The 23,356-nt window shown below is 42.2% G+C and overlaps 1 protein-coding gene across 2 annotated transcripts; it reads right to left on the bottom strand.

Moving 5' to 3' along the window:
* Positions 1-523: 523 nt before the first annotated feature.
* Positions 524-23,356, bottom strand: brd1a (bromodomain containing 1a). 2 transcript variants are annotated; one of them, XM_021563370.3, is made up of 14 exons: positions 22,447-23,356; positions 20,571-21,136; positions 18,518-19,341; positions 17,252-17,417; positions 16,811-16,942; positions 16,493-16,621; positions 15,495-15,807; positions 14,902-15,192; positions 9,706-10,242; positions 9,278-9,416; positions 8,800-8,933; positions 7,684-7,793; positions 2,043-2,197; positions 524-1,808 (listed from the first exon to the last, which is right to left on the bottom strand). In XM_021563370.3, exons 2-14 carry the CDS (start codon positions 21,117-21,119, stop codon positions 1,625-1,627), a joined length of 3,663 nt encoding a protein of 1,220 aa, XP_021419045.3. In that variant the 5' UTR covers positions 21,120-21,136; positions 22,447-23,356; the 3' UTR covers positions 524-1,624. The 2 variants fall into 2 exon arrangements, with proteins under 2 accessions (XP_021419045.3, XP_021419046.3); XM_021563371.3 differs by having other exon boundaries at positions 8,800-8,930.

Here is a 23,356-nt window from a genome sequence, read left to right as displayed (position 1 = left end):
GTGTCACATCTGGAGGAAACCTGGCACCATCCCTACAGTGAAGCAAGGTGGTAGCAGCATTATGCTGTGGGATGTTTTTCAGTGGTAGGGCCTGGAAGACTAGTCAGGATCGAGGCAAAAATGAACAGAGCAGAACAGAGAGATAGATCCTTGATGAAAATCTGCTCCAGAGCGCTCAGGACCTCAGACTGGAGTGAAGGTTCACATTCCAACAGGACAACGACCCTAAGCACACAGCCAAGACAACACAGTAGTGGCTTTGGGAGAAGTCTCTGATTGTAATTGAGTGGCCCAGCCAGTGCCCGGACTTGTACCCGATCTAACAACTCCGGAGAGACCTGAAAATAGCTGTGTAGCAACACTCCCCATCCAACCTGACAGAGCTGGAGAGGATCTGCAGAGAACGGGAGAAACTCCCCAAATACAGGTGTGACAGATTTGTAGTGTCATACCCAAGAAGACTCGAGGCTAAAATCGCTGCCAAAGGTGCTTTACCAAAGTACTGAGTAAAGGGTCTGAATACTTAGTAAAATGTGATATCAGTTTTTATTTTTTTATAAATTAGCAAACATTTCTAAAAACCTGTTTTTGCCTTGTCATTATGGGTTATTGTGTGTAGATGAGGTGGGAAAAAACAATTTAATACAGTTTAGAATAAGGCTGTAACCTCACAAAAAGTCAAGGGGTCTGAATACTTTCCGAAGGCACTCAATCATATAAATATGTACGAACAAAATATACTAAAACTATCGTTAAAAAAAATATTACAAAATAACTAATGCCAAAGGGAAGCTTATATTTAGAAACTTCAATAACTTAAAGAAAATACAAAAACTGTAAAAGGAAAAAAAGGAAGAAAAAAAAAACACTTTACACTGCTAAGGATTTTTACACTCGTCTTATTTTCACAGAACTTGGAAATACCACACCGTGGTGCTTACATAATTCACCAAAAAGTATAAATACTAGTAAGAAAAGCCATTGTACAGTACCAATTTCTTTCAATCTACACAATAAGTTAGTGTGTCAGACAAATATTGCAGTTATTTACAGTTAACTTTAAAACATAGTAGGTAGTTTTGGGTGGAAATAAATGGCATAAGGTAAGATGAGTGAGGTGAGGAAGAAGCAGCCCATCTTGGCAGTGGCATGGTCATAGGGAATAGAGGAGGATCATGGCAGCAGTCTTGCAGCACAGTCATGGGGTCATGTTCCTTATGGAACACAACGGGAAACATATCAAAACTGTTTTGAAAGAAAACGGAAATGAGCGTTTCTTTTTGGGCAAGTCCATTAAACCCACCCTGTTTCAATTAGTTTTCAATTAGAACACGACCTTGGAGAAAGGTTGATAGGAGGGGAACTCGGGCACATTCATTAAAGCAGCAGCCGTCAGACCAGCGGGCGGGGGCTGACGAGGAAGGAGGCACCATATCAAGCCAAGAGGGTAGCCAGGCACCTGGTAAACACAGTCAGCATAGAACTCTGGAAAGACTGACGAAGAGGAGAAGGAGAGTATGCCAGACTCCGGTACAGGACAAGGCCATGAGCAGTAATTCAGGGGGTTGGGTGTCTGTGTGTAATGGAGAGTGTGTGTGTGTGTGTGTGTGTGTGTTTGTGTGTGTTAGTCCACGTCACTCATGTCGCTGACAGGTTCATCCTGAACGATGCTAAGATGGTTCATGGCACGTTTGAAGGCCGTCTGAACAGCCTTACGGATGCTGGACGTTCTGCCCTCCATCATCTTGATCTTGTCGATGGTCTTGTCAATCCCCAGTGGGACCATCTTAGACTTAGGAAGCCATTGCCTGAGAAGAGTGAAATCAAATTCACAGTCACATTTCTTCTGATACAAATCTGCAAAAATGTAAAACTTCTAATACAAATTTGAGTTCTCTGTGTTGTCTGTTGGTTGTGTATTTGCAGCATGTATTGAAATAACACTTAATATTGCAAATGTGGATTATAAAATGGTGTATCCATGCATGTTACGATAAAAAAAAAAGTCCCTTTCATAGCATTTAATATTGGAGAAGTCTCACCAGCTGCGTTTGTTGTCAAAGAAAAGAACGAGGAAGAGTTTTTCTTCGTTCTTGTACTGCATCCGTTCTCCGACCCGGAGGACGTCAAGGGGGGGCATGGGGATAGACACCCCGTTGTGCTGGCACCCCACCCGGGGCATGTGGGGGTCGACGATCTAACGTGGTAGAAGAGGTGTACCAGGGTTACTAGGGAGTGGTGTCTGGAGTGTTATGACACAGTATACTTGCATACACACAGACATGCATTGCACACACATGCGCAAACACACATGCTCAAATACATAGCTGGTGCTTGTGATGAATAGGTGCATCCACTAAGGTAAAATCAGACCTGTTTGACAATGGCGCCATCTAGAGGACTTGAAAGATATGGACCTAGGTTTTACTCTACCATGAAAGGCAAAACATTGTAGGATGTGTGGGTGTGTTACCTTACAAACATCTAGAGTGTGTGAACATCCCTCACTCACAATTTGAACAGGGCCTAAAATTAACACCCACCAAATGCGGGTCGATTTTGGCATTGGCGGGTCTGAATTTCTAATTCACCAGCCACATTGGTCAAAAAGATATGCATTGGCACATGCGCGAGTAGTGATTTATAGCATTGGACATTTACATTGCTTTGTTCACAAATTAGGTTGTTTTTTCAATGTTTGAGTTTGCTTCCAGTGCAAGCGAAGAAGAGACAGTCAGCCTCAACTAGTCAGATTCTCACAGGCACACTAGAATCGATTCCTCGACTCCTTGCCCATCGACTCCCGTTGCAGACTCCCATTTAGCGGAATCGACTCCACGACTCCTAAGATTCAGTATTTTTTAAGGGAGGAAACTAGGTTGCCGTAGACTACTTCCGAGAACACAAACTCTTGCATCTATCACAGCAAAGAAAGAGTGAGCTAACGAGGGAGGGTGAGAGAGGGGATGGGCATAGTCAGGTATAGGTAGACATGTCGGCCACCAGGCATAGTCAGAACCATGCATCGGTAATCAAAAGATGTACAGGCTATCAGTGGCGACCCGTCATTCAGGGCACGTTTTGCATGTTATTCTGGCATTTATATCAGTTTGCAAACAATGAAAAAAAGTGTATATATCATACACACACAAACGTCAACTATTTTTCGCTTTCTTGAGTAATGCAACTCCAAAATACATTGGCCATAAAAATTACACAGCAAGTTGGAAATCTCAAATTCAACAATGAGTGGTTTGGAAGGAATCAGTGACTAACTGCAAGCATTGCAAAGCAATAACTAGCCTGCTATTAAGTGGAACGGATGTGTGGTCCAAGTCTGGGTTTAAGGGTCTCTTTCCAAGCTTAAAAAGGATAAGCATTCAACATTCGCCATGTTGTCAATCCAACATGACTTCTACCATAAATCCAGAGAATGCCAGACTTTGACAAAATTTGCCAACAAGAAAGACCGCCTTCCTTTTCAAGTGAGCACAGCACAAGGTGAGTCCAAAAATGTATTGTATGCTGCTGCATAAATAATGTAATACGCCAGTGAGATATGTATACTGTAGCTAAGAAAGTAATACTAAGTGTATGTTGTGTAGTAAGCTGTTAGTAGCTCATGTTCCTCACCCTGATAATTTGGCCCCTTTCCCCCCCTCATAATTTAGGCTACTGTTCTTACTTGGTGGTGCAGGTGTAGCCTATAGCCTGTTTTAGCTAAATGTCATCAAATATTGTAAGAGCTTTCATTGTCTGCTTGTATGCCCACTTTATTTATCCTATGGTTCTGACTTGGTGTACAGGGAGAATTCTGTCGCTGTACATTTCAAAAGTGCTGAACAAATAGTTATATTGACTACGTCCTACCTCGCTCATTAAATATCCGCTCATCATCCCCCTATGCCATAGTTTGAACATCTCAATTGTCAGCAGAAACCACATTTGTTCAAGCAAGTAAGCCATATCAGCTCAGTTGTTTTTCTTTCAGGCAGTAAATGAGGCTGAATGGACAGTTCCACTGCAGACAAGGATCCTCTGATACACCTGGCATACAAGTGGTAAGGTGTTTGGACTCAGCTATTGAGACAGCTTAATGTAGGCCCTAACAGTATGTGGGCACCGTTTGTCACCATTATAGTCCAAGTAATGTATAGTTTAGTGTTGTAGCTTTGCTGGCATGCATCTAAAACATTTTTGGGAGTTTGCCCCACCAACATTTACAAGATAAAAATCGCCACTGATCGCAATGCTGTGTCTTGCAATTTCTTGGCTTGCAATGTCTCGCACAAATTCACTAGTAGGGGCTATAAAGGAGTAGACTGAGCTAAACAGACCGAAGAAACACACTTGCATTTTTCATAGCAAAGAGAAAGACCAGGCGAGCCAGCGAGGGAGAGAGAGGATCGAGGCAGGCAGACAACCCGTGCGCATAGGCTAAATTTTGGTAATCTGTATCTCGCAATGTCTTGTGAATTTATGAGGCATTGCTAGACCAAAAAGTACATTAAAGCATATATTAGGCTATCAATGGCTAAGCTATTCTTCATAGTACCAGTGAATTGAAGTTAAACATCGCCAAATGCATCAGTTTAATTAGGCCTAAATGTGCCATAAAAGTTATTGTGCCTATAGCGTATTTAATTAAATCCTGGCTGGCTCTTGATGTCCAAAGTCAGGGCTCTTCAACACTGTTCTTGGAGAGTTTCGCACCAACACCAGTTGTAACTAACCTGATTCAGCTTATCAACCAGCTAATTATTGAATCAGATGCGATAGATTAGGGTTGGAGTGAACACCTATAGGATACTACCTCGCCAGGAATAGGGTTGGAGAACCCTGTCCTTGGCAATAGATTGCAAAGCAGGGCATCCCCACTAAACTTGTTGGAAATGGCAAGTTCACTTTCTCATCCATAAAATGCATCTCAAGTGCAAATACGGTTCAGCAGCTTAAATCGAAGGGATGGGGGACATTGTTATTAGGAAGGACACTTACCATGGATCGCTAAAATAATGACTATGATCACACTTAATACATTTCAATATTATGAGGACACCTACAGTGCCTTCAGAAAGTATTCATACCCATTGACTTATTCCATATTGTGTTACAGCCTGAATTCAAAATGGATTAAATAGATTTTTCCTCACCCATCAACACCCCATAATGATAAAGTGAAAACGATTTTTTTTAGAAATGTTTGCAAATGAAATACATCAATCTCATTAACATAAGTATTCGCACCCCTTAGTCAATACTTTGTAGAAGCACCTTTGACAGTGATTACAGAGTCTTTGTAGGTAAGTTCGAAAGAATTTACTACACCTGGATTGCACAACATTTGGCCATTATTATTTATATATAAAAATTATTTATTTAAGCTCTGTCAAATTTGGTTGTTGATCATTGCTAGTCAACCATTTTTCAGGTCTTTCCATAGATTTTCAAGTAGATTTAAGTCAAAACTGTAACTCGGCCAATTCGGAACATTCATTGTTTTCTTGATAAGCAGCTCCTGTGTAGATTTGGCCTTGTGTTTTGGGACAATAACCTAAAACACAAGGTCATCTCCCAGTGTCTGGTGGAAAGCAGACAATCAGGTTTTCCTCTAGGATTTTACCTGTGCTTAGCTACATTCCATTTATTTTTATCTTGAAAAACTACCCAGTCCTTAATGATTACAAGCATAACACGATGCAGTCACCACTATGCTTGAAAATATGGAGTGGTACTCAGTAATGTGTTGTATTGAATTTGGCCCAAACATAACACTTTGTATTCAAGTGTTCTGTTTGTGTTTAATATTGTGTTTAATAAAAAGTGTATTTATTTTCCACATTTGTTGCAGTATTACTTTAGTGCCTTGTTGCAAACAGGACGCATGTTTAGGAATATTTTTATTCTGTACAGGCTTCCTTCTTTTCACTGTGAATTAAATCAATATTGTGGAGTAACTACAACATTGAACCATCCTCCGTTTTGTCCTATCACAGCCACTGTTTTAAAAAGTCACCATTGGCCTCATGTTGAAATCGCTGAGCGGTTTCCTTTCTCTTCGGCAACTGAGTTAGGAAGGACGCCTGTATCTTTGTGCTTGGTGAAATGATTCAGTACACTTTGGATAGTGTATCAATACACCCAGTCACTACAAAGGGATATTCAATGCAATGTCAGCTTTTTATTTTATTTGTACCCACCTACCAGTAAGTACTCTTCTTTGCAAGACATTGGAAAAACCTCCCTGGTCTTTGTGGTTGAATCTGTGTTTAGAATTCGCTGCACGGCCTTACAGATAATTGTATGTTTGGGGTACAGAAATTAACATGATTTTTTAAAATAAATACCTAAAAACACTCCATTCAACTTATGTGACTTGTTCAGCATTTTTTTTACTCCTGAACCTATTTAGGCTCGAATACTTATTGACTCAAGACATTTCAGCTTTTCATTCGTAAAAAAAAGAATATATATTTTTTTTAAACAACATTATTCCACTTGGACATTATGGGGTATTGTGTGTAGGCCAGTGACCAACAAATCTCAATTTAACCCATTTTAAATTCAGGCTGAAACACAACAAAATGTGGAAAAGGTCAACGGGTGTGAATAGATTCTGAAGGCACTGTATACATTTGGCAGCCAAAAATGAGTTCAGTGTAGCCTATTATAGTCTAGACATGACGATGAAATATCTTCATGCCTAGAATAAAAACCTCCAGGCTTCCGTCAGGAGTCAATTAAATCAGAAAAAATAAAGAACTTACAGTGGGCAGTTTGGAATAACCCTGTGTAAATCGCCTTCTGGAATAACACACATGCTTGGATAATAATTACATAACCAACACTCTGGTAATACCCGTCTGAATAGCACTATAAACATGGCAAAGAATGGCCTTATCAGCGTAGGATGAGCAGCATCATCACATGGGATGCGTTAAGGCTGCGCACAGCAGAACGATCACTGAAATATTCTAGTTCGTACACATCACCTTCTATATACAAACAAAATAGGACTTTTACCGGCTAAGTTAATGAACAAATGGGCAGCATTCCTAGTAGGACGCTGCAATAATGAGGTGGTGTGTACGTCTGTTTCAGTTCCTTTTGGGAGTCTAACAGTTCGTGCATATATTATGACGACATTGTGACATTTTTTGTTCATTTTGGACTTCGGCAAGGTTTTTTTTACGGCTATTTCGAGCACACAAACATTTTTCATGAGGCAAGCCGAATTCGGTAGCCGAAGTCTAGTTTTTCAAGCAACGGTCTTTTAAGGAAGTATGTGAGCACACTCGTTCGGTTCGCCTAGCATGCTGATGACTTACGCCACATGTGACGACTTGAGTGGCTCCATTACCATGGTAAGCTTAAAGGGGCAGCTGAACACTTGTCTCATCTGTGATATTTTGGTTAAAAGACTTCAGGTCACAAAATATTAAATTGAGCAATATACCACATTACTTCTTATTAGTAATAGATTCCTTGATTTAGAAACATTACTAAGCATGCGTATCCATTTAGATGTGTTTTTTTGTTGTAATTAAAGCACCCCAAAAATATTTTAACTCCTAAAAAATCTGAGTGGCTGGTGGACAAAAAAGTTAGTTGTAGACCCTGGTTGCAAGCACAGAAGTAAGAATGAGATATCCAGGTGTCATACATATGCTCACTGTCACTCACCAAGGCAGGATAGGAAGGGTATCCGCTACATTTTGCCCAAACTAGCTTTAGAGGTTCCAGAACAACTGTTGCAGCACTAGCAGGCATCCAAATATTGCTGTTGCCAACTTCTATGGATGCAGGAATAACAACAATCAAGTTAGGAGGGGTTCACTGTAAATAGAGCAAAACACTTCCAGAGCCATGCTAATAGTGACAGCATCAACACACAGGTTAAATGCATCACAACTCACTGAAAAATGTGATATTACAAAGAGAATACAATTTGTGGACTGTAAATCATGAATATAATTGCTTTAAGTTATGTTTACATAAATCTACTCCACTGACTGCATCGTAGCATACTACTGAGGAAAACTCTGGGTTCTGGTTATATCCTAATGCTAGAGCCAAAGAGTTTTGGGGCACGTTTTGAGGTACTGTGCTTTTACCGGTATTTACAGCATTGCCCACTAGTGTTGCTGGAGGTAGGAAATCCTAGGAAATGTTCTGTAATTGACATAAGCTGTCTCCAATCAATCAATTCTCTGTTTGTGCGTGTGTGTTTGTTTGTTTGGCAGGAGGGATTGCTTAAGCCAGGGGAGGAGTAGCTCTGCAAATCTTAAAATCGCACAAAACCTATTATTTTGCAGAGAATACTATTTGTGGAGCAGGGATTCTACACCTCTATTTTGCTCAAGCTGATCCTCTCCAACAGACTTGGAAGTTGTAGCTAAAAAATGGTCAATTAGGGGCAGTAAAAGGGGAGAGTCAATTAAACCAACCATGGAAGTATATTGTTGACAATTTGGGGTGTTGCCCAGACCGGGACTCGAACCTGGATCCAGCGACTGTCAATGGCTTCCCATGGCTTAGGCGATCCCCCCCACCAAACAAGACATTGATTGATTGGAGACAGTTTGTATCAATTAAATAACATTTCCTAGGATGATCTACATGCAGCAACCCATGCGGATCATGCTGGAAATACCAGTAAAGGAACAGTACCTCAAAAGCTGCCCCTATAGCAATAAATCTACTCCACTGACTCCCAGCCAGACCTCATCTGATACAATACACACTACTCTCCGCAGTCTCCACTTTACTGTACGATGAACATCAAGACAGAAAACTTACCGGCGGCAATCCTAGCAGCTCTGGCAAAGTTCCCGGTTTCTATACAGGCAATGAGGTCGTTCTTATCATCCACAGTGTTTCTTCGGACCAGGGCCGGTTTGCCTTTACCACATGCTGGAAGACTGAGGGTGCTGCTGAAATCAGGAAAAGACATCCACACTGTATGTGAGTCAGACTGCCATATACATGAAACACTATAGAGAAATGACCAGACTACATAGTTGAACTACCAAGTACCACCAACCATGTTCAGCAGTGAAAAGTGCACCACCTAGTCTGTTGTTATGAGATGTCTTTAACTACACAAGTCAGTTAGAACAAATTCTTATTTACAATGACTGCCTACGTTTGATTGAGCCTGCCTGTGTTTCCACAGTTGGGACTATTCTAGTGGTTCCATTGAGCCAAGCAGGCTCAATCAAGCTCAGTTTAAATTCTATTTGAACGCAGGTCTGTTGAGGCATATGCATGTACCTACCTAGTGCTGCCCAGCAGACTACCACTAGATGAGATGCTAGACTCAGAGGCACACCGTCTCCTGGTTTCTAGAGGCCTGCTGGCACTTAGCTCCTTCTCTTCATCAATTACCTCCTCCATCGCAAAACCATTAGACAGGCCTGAGGCGAGTAACACAGAGCAGTACAGTAATCAGTATACTATACATAAACCAACTATAGCATAGACCTACAACATTATGACCTTTTAATCATAAAGAGTCTCAGAGTAGGGATGCTATTCTTAGATCAGTTTAGCATTTTAGATTATAATTAATAAGATTACATGGACGAGGGGAACCTAATCTCTTATTTCACAAGTCTGAAGATCATTTTCTACTTCATGCTCGATTTAAGAGTCCCATTAAGATAAGTACTTTCTTTTCTGACAAGTGAGAAGAACCCTATTTACCTGTGTTAATGTGTTTGACAGGGGACTCGTCCTCCCTGTCTCCACCCCCCTCGCCGTACACCCCACGTGGACTGTGGCTCCTCTTCCTAGTCCTTGGGTGGAGGAGGGTCTCCAGCCTGGGGATCATTACCGACAGGAAGGTCTTGGTGCCCAGCTGAGGGCACCCTGTCTGGGCCTCATCGCCTCCTCTCCCCCCCTGGTTCTTCCCAGGGCTAGAGGTCTTGGACTTCCTGAAGAGCACGGCAGTGCGGCGGTTGACAGTCGTCCCCGAGGGTTGGGCCAGGGTGGAGGTGGCAACCACACTCACGTCCCCCTTTGAAAGAAGCAGGGGGTTCTGGGAGTCGGAGTGGCCATTGAGAAGGGTAGTGGTGGAGGAAGCGTTGTTGGGTTTCTCTCGGTCAAATTTGACCTGTCCGTGGGTCTTGCTGTCCGGGGTGTGGATGGGTTTGAGGGTAGGGGGTTCTAAGTTACTCTCGAAGTGCATGAGAGGAGTTAGGGAGTCAGAGGGTTCCAATTTGGGAGGTAATGATTTGTCCCCTGTTGAAGAATACAGTTATAAAATACATAGAAAGCATAACATTATATAGATCACAATGTAATATGAAAAGAGGGAACTGCACATTAATAAAAACACCAGAACCATTCCTAAAGCACATCATCCTCAGGGTGAAGACTTATTACAAGAATTCAATACAAATCATCTTGCCTTCTACAACTTCTTATGGCTGCAGGGGCACTATTGAGTAGCTTGGATGAAAGGTGCCCAGAGTAAACGGCCTGCTCCTCAGTCTCAGTTGCTAATATATGCATATTTTTATTAGTATTGGATAGAAAACACTCTGAAGTTTCTAAAACTGTTTGAATGATGTCTGTGAGTATAACAGAACTCATATGGCAGGCAAAAACCTGAGAAGAAATCCTAACAGGAAGTGAGAAATCTGAGGTTTCAAATCAGGCCCAATTGAATTCACATTGGGATATGAATGAAGTTGCACTTCCTATGGCTTCCACTAGATGTCAACCGTCTTTAGAAACTTGAATGAGGATTCTACTGTGTTGTGGGACTGAATAAGAGCTGAATGAGTCAGCTTCCTGGCAGAGAGCCATTTCCTGGTCACGCGCATTCCAAATGATATCGACTCCTCCTCGAGACACAAAGGAATTCTCCTGTTGGAACTTTATTGAAGATTTATGATAAAAACATCCCAATGATTGATTCTGTACTTAGTTCAAAATATTTCTTTGACCTGTAATATAACTTTTTGAAAGTTTTTGTCCGAAGAAATGCACGAGCGTTTGGATATGTATACCAAACGCGTGAACAAAAGTAGCTAATTGGACATAAATAACGGACATTATCGAACAAATCAAGCATTTATTGTGGACCTGGGATTCCTGGGAGTGCATTCTGATGACGATCATCAAAGGTAAGCGAATATTTCTCATGTAATTTCTGGTTTCTGTTGACTCCAACATGGCGGCTAATTGTATTATATTTCTGAGCGCCGTCTCAGATTATTGCATGGTATGCTTTTTCCGTAAAGTTTTGAAATCTGACACAGCGGTTGCATTAAGGAGAGATATATCTATAATTCCATGTGTATTACTTGATTTATCATCTACATTTATGATGAGTATTTCTGTTGAATCGATGTGGCTATACAAAATCACTGGATGTTTTTGGAACTAGTGAACTAGCGCCAATGTAAACTCAGATTTTTTTATATGAACTTTGTCAAACAAAACATACATGTATTATGTAACATGAAGTCCAATGAGTGTCATCTGATGAGGACCATCAAAGGTTAGTGATTCCTTTTATCTCTATTTGTGCTTTTTGTGACTCCTCTCTTTGGCTGGAAAAATGGCTGTGTTTTTCTGTGAGTTGGTGGTGACCTAACAATCGTTTGTGGTGCTTTCGCTGTAAAGCATATTTGAAAATCAGACACTGGTGGGATTAACAACAAGATTACCTTTAAAACAGTATAAGATACATGTATGTTTGAGGAATTTTAATTATGAGATTTCTGTTGTTTTGAATTTGGCGCCCTGCACTTTCACTGGCTGTTGTCATATCATCCCGTTAGCGGGATTGCAGCCATTAGAAGATAATGCATAGCTAAATAACCAATTATATTTAAAATATATTTAAAATCACATCACGCAAAGTATTCTGCTTTCTAGAAGGAAATCTAATAGTTACTGAGTTAGTCTAGGTTTACTGTGAATCAATTCAGGCTCCTAGCATATCAACTCCACTGTACCATGACCATGTAAAAGAGAAAGCCATGCTAACATGCAGATACAGTGGCAAGAAAAAGTATGTGAACCCTTTAGAAATAACTGGATTTCTGCATAAATTGGTCATAAAATTTGATCTGATTTTCATCCAAGTCACAACAGACAAACCATGTGCTTAAACTAATAACACACAAATTATTGTAGTTTTACTATATTGAATACATAATTTAAACATTCACAGTGTAGGTTGTAAAAAGTATGTGAACCCCTAGGCTAATGACTTCTCCATTAGCTAATTGGCATCAGCAGTCCGCTAACCTGGAGTCCAATCAATGAGACGAGATTGGAGATGTTGGTTAGAGCTGCCTTGCCCTATTTTTAAAAAAAATTAGTTTGCTATTCACAAGAAGCATTACCTGATGTGAACCATGCCTTGAACAAGAGCGATCTCAGAAGACCTAAGATTAAGATTTGTTGACTTGCATAAAGCTGGAAAGGGTTACAAAGTATCTCTAAAAGCCTTGATGTTCATCAGTCCACAGAAAGACAAATTGTCTATAAATGGAGAAAGTTCACCACTGTTGCTATTCTCCCTAGGTGTGGCCGTCCTGCAAAGATGACTGCAAGAGGACAGCGCAGAATGCTCAATGAGGTTAAAAAGAATCCTATAGTGTCAGTTAAAGACTTACAGAAATCTCTGGAACATCTCTGTTGATGAGTCTACAATACGTAAAACACTAAACAAGAATGGTGTTCATGGGAGGACACCACGGAAGAAGCCACTGCTGTCCAAAAAAAAAAACATTGCTGCACATCTGAAGTTTGCAAAAGTGCACCTGGATGTTCCACAGCACTACTGGCAAAATATTCTGAGTTGTTTGGAAAGCACACACAACACTGTGTGGAGAAAAAAAAAGGCACAGCACACCAAGATCAAAACTTCATCCCAACTTAAGTATGTTGGAGGGAGTATCATAGTTTGTGGCTGCTTTCCTGCCTCAGCAAGCTGTCCAGGCCAATCTTCGCCAGAAAAATAAATTCCCAAGTTTATCAAGACATTTTGCAGGAGAATGTTAGACTATCTGCCAATTTAAGCGCAACAGAAGTTGGGTGATGCAACGGGACAACTCAAAACAGAAGTAAATCAACAACCGAATGGCTTCAACAGAAGAAAATACAAGTCCTGAAATCAACCCGATTGAGATGCTGTGGAATGACACCAGACATCCCAAGAATATTGCTGAAGTGAAACAGTTTTGTAAAGAGGAATGGTCCAAAATTCCTCCTGACCATTGTGCAGGTCTGATCCGCAACTACAGAAAACATTTGGTTGACGTTATTGCTGACAAAGGACGGTCAAACAGTTATTAAATCCAAAAGGTTCACATTTTTTCCACCCTGCACTGTGAATGTTTACGCAGTGTGTTCAATAAAATTGCTTGTGTGTAATTGCTTGTGTGTTATTAGTTTAAGCAGACTGTGTTTGTCTATTGTAGTGACCCAGATGAAGATCAGCATCCCACTTCAGCAGGCACACTCATCAACCAGGCAAAGGGATGTCCTCGAACCCAGCACGACTACGTGGTAGCAGGTTAACATGACTAAGCACACTATATGGTATGGTGGGTTAGAGGTTACAGTTCATTCCTGATCTAGCTTGAGTTTATATCTAGTTTCTGCCAATAAAACAAAGGACTGAGAAGCACATGACATCCTGAGACCAGGTCACTGGGGATATCTGAGTGCTTGGCCAATGTCAGGTCCTCCCTCTCCCATCCTGACACTGAAAACCTCATACATGCATTAATCTCCACCAGTCTTGACTACTGCAACTCACTACTCTCCGGCATCAACTCACATCACCCGTGAACTCAACTGTCTCTCAACGAATGAATTACAAGATCCTCCTTCTGACCTACAAAGCCCTTCACCACCCTGCCCCCCCTTACCTCTCAGACTTTCTCTACTACCAAACTATACACGCAATCCGTTCCACCACAGCTGGCCACCTTGCCATTCCAGTTCAAAACTCCAGCTTCCAAGATAACGCCTTCTCTCCTAAAGGCACACCCCCTCCTTTATGGGCAAATATTATATAATAAACCATTATGTCAAAGTAAACTTGGAGTCACGCGATGTTATGCTACGTCGTACTACCACCACGACATGGAAAAGCATAGGTAGATGTTGGATGTTGATGAGCTTGATGCAAAATTCCAACAAATAGAGGGTTTTATTTGAATGCTGGTGACATGATCGATGCACGCCAAAACCAGATTGCGATTTATATGGAAAACTTGCGCAACCGTTTTAGTGACAAAACCGTCAGTCGATTTTAAAATGCGATGGAAACACATTGAACTGTAGATTTCTATTTGTGCAGATTTTCTTTATACAGATTTTAGAATGTTTGCATGACAATCTGTCACAAATTGGATGGAAACCTAGCTACTGACATCCTGAAGAGAGCGCTATCCTGCCAGGAGCCATAGTTATCACAACAGAGTCTCCAAGTAATCCAGAACAGTGCTGCCAGGGTCCTGATCAGGACCAAGAAGTCAGACCAAATCACACCAATCCTGGCCCAAGTTCACTGGCTACCGGGCAACTACAGGATCAACTTCAAATTCAAATTCCTCATTATTATATTTAAAGCCTTGAATGGATTAAGCCCCATTCAAGGCTTCAAGGCATGGGAGCAGAAGGCTCCCATGCCCCTCTATGGAATGCTCTCCCTGACCATCTGAGAGCCACTTCATCAATTAGAACTTTTTAAAAATGGGCCTTATTTAAAAATGGGCCTAATTGTGTATATAACGTAAAATAAAAAAATCCTCCGTAGCGCTTTGACATAACTATGTAATGAAAAGCGCTATACAAATTAAAATGTACTATTATAATAATAACATATTGGGTTCCCCAATGCAGATAAAGTAACAACTTGAAAAAACCCACCCTCATTATCAGGACTCTGTCCATTGGTCTTCACACACTCTGCCTCCCCAGCTTTACTCCTTTCTGGCTGGGAGGAAGAAGAATGCGAATGGGAGTGGTGGGACGCCCTCCTCAGGCCGAAGCTCATCTCGCTGCGCACGTCGTTGATGGTCTTCTTGAGCAGCTTGAGGCGTTTGGAGCGTGACGGGCTGGACTTCATGGAGAATGTCAGGTCCAGTTTCTCCAGCAGCTCTTTCAGCTGCTCCTCCAGAGGCATGTGCTGCCGGTTGGCTGGGACCAATAACTGGTCCACTGGGAAAGGACACCAAGATAACACTGTCATTGGGAGACATTTGCTTGATGTTAACTTAAACACAGGCCTAGGTAAGTCGAATTATATTGAGGATCCAGATTAAGCAAACTGCTAGACAAAAATTCTCAAGAGCATCTCAATTGAAAGTGCTTCTTAGACCAGGAATATGCTTTATTAATTTGGATCTTTGCAAACACTGCAGTCTGTTCCAGTATTCTATATTGACTGATTTATACATTTTATATATACATATATATATATATAAATAAATAAAAACTCTTTGACTCGCTAGGCCTTTTACCGTCCTCCCAGGAAAATGGTGGAGGCGCTTCGATCTTGGGCGGTTCGGGCAGGTGCATCCCGCTGTCCTTCTCGAAGCCGATTCGTTCCACATCCCTCCGCGTCTTCCTGATCAAAGCCCCACCTTGGTCTCGGAGACGGGCGGCCGCCCGGTGGAAGAAGGTATCCTTGCAGTTGTACTTCATGCAGTTGAAGATGATGAGATTGAAGTCAGACTCAAAGTCATCCAGGTTGCTGTAGGCCTGGTCATCAATGCGTTTCCTCATAGTGGAGAAATCCATGGGGTTCTTGATGTGGTCAAGGTAGTCAGGCACCTACAGGTATAATGATAGACAGAGATACAAAAACATCTGATAGTCAGCACCTACAGGGCATTGAGATGTAAATGGCAAATCCAGTCTGATATTTTTTTGGAAATACTTTAAGATTATTATTATTTTTTAAATCAGCCCAAATGAGATGGGCTCTGACCCATGCTAGGAGGAGTAAAGAATTGAGATGTAAATCTACTATAGTAAACAAAATAAGGTCATTCAAGTTAAAATATATATTTTTTAATTAATTAAAAACGTGAAAGGGCATAAGCAGCATCTCAACTCTAGTCTGGCTGACACCAGACTCCTGACTTCAAAGAATGTTTGATGTTAGGGTTAATGAAGTTGATAATGATGGGGGCCGTGCTTTTACTGCTTGGTTCTGTGACTTTATGCCTCAAACACCCACATGTGCAGCCCCAGAGCAGCGCCCCCTTACATTAAACCACTGGATTTATAAATCCAAACAACAAGAGGTTTAAACTCACCGGGGGGGTGAGAGAACCAATAAAAGCTTGATCAATTTCTGGCCGAATCTTACATTATCAAACGGTCCAGACCAGTGGCTCTCCCTCGCTGTGTACCACGCGAATCATGTCAGCAAGAATACCTCAACTCTCCAACATCTCAGGCTGTATGTAGATGTCATAGTAAGTGCTGCTCTCCTATGGTAAGTAAGCCTTACCTCTTTGATGTCGACAGGCTGGGCAAAGATCAAGGACTGGTCTCTCTCTTGTAGCTGATCCAACACAGACCTGAGCAGGATACTGAAGGGAGTCAGCTGGACCTCTAACAGGCTCTGCTGCAGCTTCATCTGAGGACACACAGGGGACCGTTAGCATCATTATATACTGTATATGGCTGCTGAACCATGGAGGGGGAGAGAGAGGGGGAGGCGCTGCAGCTCCAATTTATACTATACTACTAATTGTCTTATAGTTGGCTTGTGAGATATATTTATGTATTGTTGGCTTGCAGAGACAGCTACAGTTATCTAACCTACCTCTTCTCTCTTGAGTTTTTCCCTCTTGCGTATGAGCTCCAGCAATAGCCTGGCTCTCTCCAGGTCATGTCTTAGACAATGCCACTCCTTGAGCTGCTCCTTCAGTGCCCGGCTCTCCTCCTCACTCTCCTTCTGTGGTTGGAATCACACAAATCAGGACTTATAAAACATTGCAGACATATACAGTTAAAAAATAATATCACCAACATTAGGGTTAGAAAACAGTGGAATTGTAATCATGCAAGGAGAATAGTGGAGCTCTCATTTATACAATCATATGCCTCTGGGCAGTTTTGGCCTGTTCTCTTTGACACTGCTATGGTAATAAGGAGAGGGGTATCTTATAATGATAGGAGTGTGAGAGGGAATTGAGTGTACCAGCCAGGGGATGAGAATTGTGTCAGAAACAGGGGGACAAGAGTGCTCGACCGTCTAACTGACCGGCTGTGCAGCATGGGTCTTCTGATGGGACTGTTGGCTGGACTGTAGTCGTCTGATGAGGGGTACTCCGTTCCTCGCCTGTCTCTTTAGAGTCCAGTAGTTTAGAGCCAGCTCCACAAACACCTTCTTTTTCTGCATAGACACCCGGTTGAGGATGGTGTTTAACCTGGGAACAGATGGAGAAGATATTAACGATTTTAAAAATAATTGCTTATTGAAGTAATGTCTATGTCTGAAATTGAATGACATGTTTTTTTCACTTTAAGTCCTGACCTCTTTGTCTATACAGTGCCATGAACATGGCCTGAAACTAACTTTTTGGTCCACCAGCCACTGTGGCATAGATTTAAAAATCTACCAGCCCCTCAGATTTTTTCTTATCAGACAAATATAGATTGTTTTTTACATAATTACACAAAAAGCAATGAGCATGCTTTGTAATGTTTCTAAAATCATACATTTCTTACTAGTAAGAGGTGATGTGGTATATTGCTCAGTGTTATTTCATTATTTGTGACCTGAGTCTTTTAACCAAAATATCGCAGATGAGACAAAAATGTTAATCTATCCCTTTAAGGGTGGTAGGTTACCATGGCAACAAGAACACCATTTGAGTTCAGTGTGCCTGTGAGAGAATCTGACTAGTAGCTGATGCGTCTTTGCTAGCAGTTGAAACAAACTCAAACATTGAAAAACTTAACTTAACTTGTGAACAAGGTGGGGAGGAAGATTATATAAGATACTGTTTGAAGAGGTAGGGCTTCAGATGTTTTCAGGAAGATGGGCAGGGACTCTGTCCAGATAAGTTGCAGGGGTTTGATGGCACAAGCGGGGAGCCCTGCCAACCGCGAGTTTGCCCCCTGTCTGATTCTCTATTTTTGCAATTTTTTTTTACACTGAATTATCAGATCTTCAACCAAAACCTAATATTAATATCAACAGCACGCATTTGGTTGCAGTCATTGCAGCTAAAGGTGGCACAACCCGTTGAGTGGAAGAGGGCAATACATTTTTCAAACAGGGACATTGGGTATTGCATAATTTTGTTAATTAAATAAATGAAATAATTATCAACATTTTGTCATTTCATATTAGGTTTTGGTTAAATCTAATAGCATTCACTGTAAAAAAAAAAATGACAGAAAATAAGAATGGGGGCAAATACTTTTCACGTCACTGTATGTTGTGTATTGTCACATTTACTGATACGTTTGATTATCTGCAAATTATGAAAATGATGCTTAGATGAATGGTGAGTGAATCTACCTTTGGGGAGGAAAGCTAGGCACGGCCACGGGTGGGACCTCTTCCTCTGGCTCCACCTTCTTGCTCTTCCTCTTCCTGCCTTTCGTCAGTGCATTGGCGCCCCTCATCTTCTCCCCTTTCAGAGGGGAACACAATCCATTTTGGGGTTTGGCGTCCTCGTAGATGGTGAGAGGTCGTCTGACCGAGCTGTTGGGGGTGTGAGCCCCACAGTAAGCAGTCTTCTTCACCGAAAACGTTGGTTCGCCGGTCTCTGTAAACTCCTTGATTGGTTCCATCTTCATAAAGAGTCCTGCTTTCTGAGCACAGCTGACATGGAAGGCTGTATAGCAGTTAGCCTTGTGACACTGGATACAGGCCCCCACCCCCTTCTCCTTACAGAGGTAGCAGGTGAGCTTCCAGCGAGCGGACGGTATGTTGCTGACTCCGTCGATGGGCTCGATGAAGACTGTGTTGGAAAACCCTACCTCCGGCACCCACAGGGCGCACACCACATGACCCCAGCGGTCATCGTCAGTCTTTTTCACTGCTCCGCCTTTGTTAGGACACAGTATGCAGCCTGCAGGCTGGGTGGGCGACTGGAGGCAGTGCCGGCATAGCCACTGTCCCTCTGGGATGTAAGGGACACCGTAACACTCTTGGTGCACGGCCAGGTTACACATGTCACAGAAGAGGATGACGTTGCTGTCCTGGCCGTCTCCGTCCATGCAGATGCAGCAGACAGCGTCCTCGTCTATGGTCAGCTTGTCCTGGCCCTGGCTCACCTTCTCCATCTGTGTCTCTTTCTCAAAGCGGTCCACCAGGAACTCAAACACGTTGTGGGACACCTGGTGGTTGGAGGGAGAACAGTAAACATTTACACATGTATTGTAGTTTTAATGACTACTGTTGTGTTGTATTCTTGTCTTAGCCTGTGATCCATTTGTTTTTGTTTCTTTGGGGGGAGGGGGGAGCTAGCCTGAGTGTCAGTGTTTCTACTCTCGTCTAGTTGGCAAAAGAGTAAAAAACAGACTGAAATCAAATCCAAGTTTATTAGTGGCGTACACAGTTTAGCAGATGTTAAAGTGGCTGCAGTGAAACACTTATGCTACTAGCTCCTAACAATGCAGTACAATGTCAAAGTCCACAAATAATCAAAAATGAATGAATAAATAAAAAAATAAGAAATCAAGAAATACCAGAATTAGTCCAATTAACCCTAATACCACTAACAGTAATCCAAATGCAATCTATGCTTATACACACCAGATGAAATATACTAAGAATGCTATCTTGTGTACATGTACAGCGGTAGCTATACACTGAGTGTAAAAACATCAGGAACATATTTTCTAATATTGAGTTGCACCCCCTTTTGCCCTCAGAACAGCCTCAATTCATTGAGGAATGGACTCCACAAGGTGTAGAAAGCGTTCCACAGGGATGCTGGCCTATGTTGACTCCAATGCTTCCCACCGTTGTGTTAAGTTGGCTGGATGTCCTTTGGGTAGTGGACTATTGGTGATACACACAGGAAACTGTTGATCGTGAAACATCCAGCAGCGTTGCAGTTCTTGTCACACAAACCAGTGCGCCTGGAACCTACTACCATAACCAGTTCAAAAGCACTTGATTATTTTGTCTTGCCCATTCACCCTCAATGGCACACATACATACACAATCAAGGCTTAAAAAAATCCTTATTTAACCTGTCTCTTCCCCTTAATCTACACTGATTGAAGTGGATTTAACAAGTGACATCAATAAGGGATCATAGCTTTCACCTGGTCAGTCTCATGGAAAGAGCAGGTGTTCCTAATGTTTTGTGCACTGAGTATCAGAGTGAGATATGTCAAGAATCCAGTATAAAAAGAAATATGCAGTGTGTAAAGAGTAACTAAAATGCAATGTACAGCAGTAGAATATAATAATATGCTGTCGAGAATACAGTATTTAAATACACAGTACAAAACCCCATGGAAAAAAATGATTGACTGGCACCCAGGCTACAGGAGAGAAGCCTCACCATGAAGTTCTGTAATTATGAAAAGGCGTCATTTAAAAAGACAAGGCCTACCTGACTGACGCCCTCACTCCTCCTCTTGTCGTTAACTACTTCCAGCCAGGCGTAGTCCTCCTCATCCATATCATACTCCACCTCCTCATCCAACTCCTCTGACGTCTTCTCCACATACTTATAGTACACCGGGGGCCTCCTGGGGACCGCTGGTAGGTTATACTCCACCGTCCGGACCTTGGCCTCTGGAAGTGTCTGTACTGGTGCTGCTGCAGCTCCACGTGTTGTGTGGTTCTGTGCGACCGCAGCTGCACTTCTCTTCTCCTGGTTGTTTTTTAACCGGACGGAGCGCATTGGCGTCTGCTGAGGCTTCTCCGTGTTCTCCTTGTTGCTGGTGCACTCCATAATCTCCTGAGCCGTAGGGTCATCATCCGAGATCACGTCCAGCTTGTCGTAGATGCTGATCCGGTGCATCCGGCCATCAATCTCCATGTCCACCATGCGCTGGGCCTGGGCATAGGTCAGAGTCTGTTTGTTGGGGGACGGCTGGATGGGGGAGGGCGGCCGCTGGGGCTCAGGGACCCTGTGGTGCCGAGCCTTCTTCCTCATCCTCGACACCTGAACAGCTGCAAGGAGAAGAGAAGCAGGTACATAGAGGAGTCTATACCACAACACAATAAATTAAACAAGCATGTGGATGACAACAGAAGCAGACATAGATTACCATCACAATACATTAAGTTTTAAAAAAATTAACAAATAGTTGATTTTTGACTGGTTTTACCTAAGGGTGTGGTAACGGAGACAAACACCAGGACAATGTAAACAAGCATCAATTGGTGAAGGTATTTGAATAGATAGCTGGAAGCTGGCCTATTTGTTGATCGACAATGTGCGATATCAGTTTGAGGATTTCAATTTCCATAGCATTGTTGAATTTGTTTACATTAGAAACTATAATGTATACTCCTGAGTGGAAATGGGGACTCGGTGAGTAGAGCATCTGCTAAGACATATGAATAAGAAAGTGTGTCACTAAAAAGCGTGAGGGACAAGGGGATAGTAGTGATATGGGGGGGGGGGGGGGCAAAAGGATGGCTTGTGCTCAAAAGAAACTCAGGTTTCCCATGCCAGCAAAAGTATGAGATAACTGCTAATGTTATCACCACAGCTGCAGTGCAGGCATCTGATGACAAGATAAGAGTTCAATTAAAAGTTTGAACAAGAAAAATCTCTGCATGGGTTTGTATGGAGAATGTGGTCCGTTTTGGAGTGGATGGATAGATGTAGAAAAACTGTCTGGTTATTCTTAAGAATCATTCAAGATTTGAGACTGCAAGATTCCACAGTAAATCATACTGAGCCTAAACATTACAACACAACAGACACATGAAATGTTTTGGGTTGCTAGAGACAATCTAAAACGTCTAATAAAAAACGTTTGCTATGCCAGAGAAGACAACTTGTTCACACAGCCTGCGTAAAGTAAGGGGGGTGTTAACTTTAGCCTTTTAAAATTGTGCTAACTTTGTTGCGCCTAGGAGTGGCAGGCAACTGAGCCCCCCCCCCCCCCCCCCCACCATGATAAATTGCACCATTTAATTTAACAGCCTTCCGAGGATGTCATGGTTCTTTCTAGCAAACTAGCAGCTGGCTGAAGAGAGAGAACAGCGACACAAACGAAGAGCGAAAAAAAGATGAAGCCAGTGTGGGCTAGTAGCTAACAATAACATTACTGTAGCTACTAATGCTAGTTACAGTTAGCTAACAACCTAACGTTAGCAAATGGCGTCAAACAAAACAGGGCAACGGAGCCCTTTAAACGTGTATTGCGCTTCCTACAACACATGCAGCATTAATCAGTTACTGGCCGACTATGCTCTATATAATCCATGATAAAATGCATCGGAAAAATAACACAAAAAAAACCACATACCTTAGAACTAGAAACAGCTTTGCTGGTTGTAGATAGTAGCTTGTCAACAGCCTTTGAAAGCAATGGCGATGTGGCCTGCTCAGTGGCTGTAATTCCGTACACAATGTTCTCATCCAGCGGGAGATGCTTAGGCTTTTTCAGTAATAAAGAAGAAGAATGCAGTTGGGAGCCCTCTGGGTCTTGTTAAATACTAAACTGGGTTCTAATCATGAGCATAAAAGCATTTTCTCAAGGATCTGAATTGGCTTCTTCCCTATAGCCTGGAACCATTTCGAGGCTGCAACTGCAAGCTCGAGCTCTCCCCCCACAACAATGCAGTGCACGAGCGTTGTCCCACCCGCTACGCACGACGCAACGACGTACACTATAGGTCATGTTGTAGCGTAGATACACAGATTATACACACAGATAGAACAATGAGCCCGATATTTCATCGGATGTAAACTGTGACGCATCCGGTTGGAGTTTAACACTACCAAATATGGTGATGAGAGGAAGCCCAGTGGCCGGCAGTGGGAGAAGATGGAGCGACATTCTGCAAATTTGCTCATCGATGAAACATTTGATCTCCATACAGTTGTCTGTTTCCAAGAATCTGTAACAAACATAGTAGACTGCGCTTTGTAGACTTCCGCCTTTGCAAAATGTACAAAGAATTGCATTGTTTATACTCGCGCACTTCAGAATAGGCGTTCCCTAATGGAAATATGCAAATAAATGCTAGAACGAGCCAATAGGATTTCACTAGCTTGTACTTGGTTCTGCCCAACTCCTTGCTTGTTCTGCCCACTATGAGTAATTTGCTCCCTTTGGCAACGACAGGCTCTGGACGATCTTTGGTTAGTTATAAAAATCTTTGTTATCCATGTCAGAAAAGATGGTCGTCACCAGTTACTGCATTCTCAAAGTC

This window comes from Oncorhynchus mykiss, chromosome 15 (genome assembly GCF_057628025.1).
Source record: "Oncorhynchus mykiss isolate SJ-2025 chromosome 15, ASM5762802v1, whole genome shotgun sequence".
In the NCBI taxonomy this organism is placed as follows: domain Eukaryota; kingdom Metazoa; phylum Chordata; class Actinopteri; order Salmoniformes; family Salmonidae; genus Oncorhynchus; species Oncorhynchus mykiss.
This window is presented reverse-complemented; position numbering and strand designations above follow the sequence as displayed.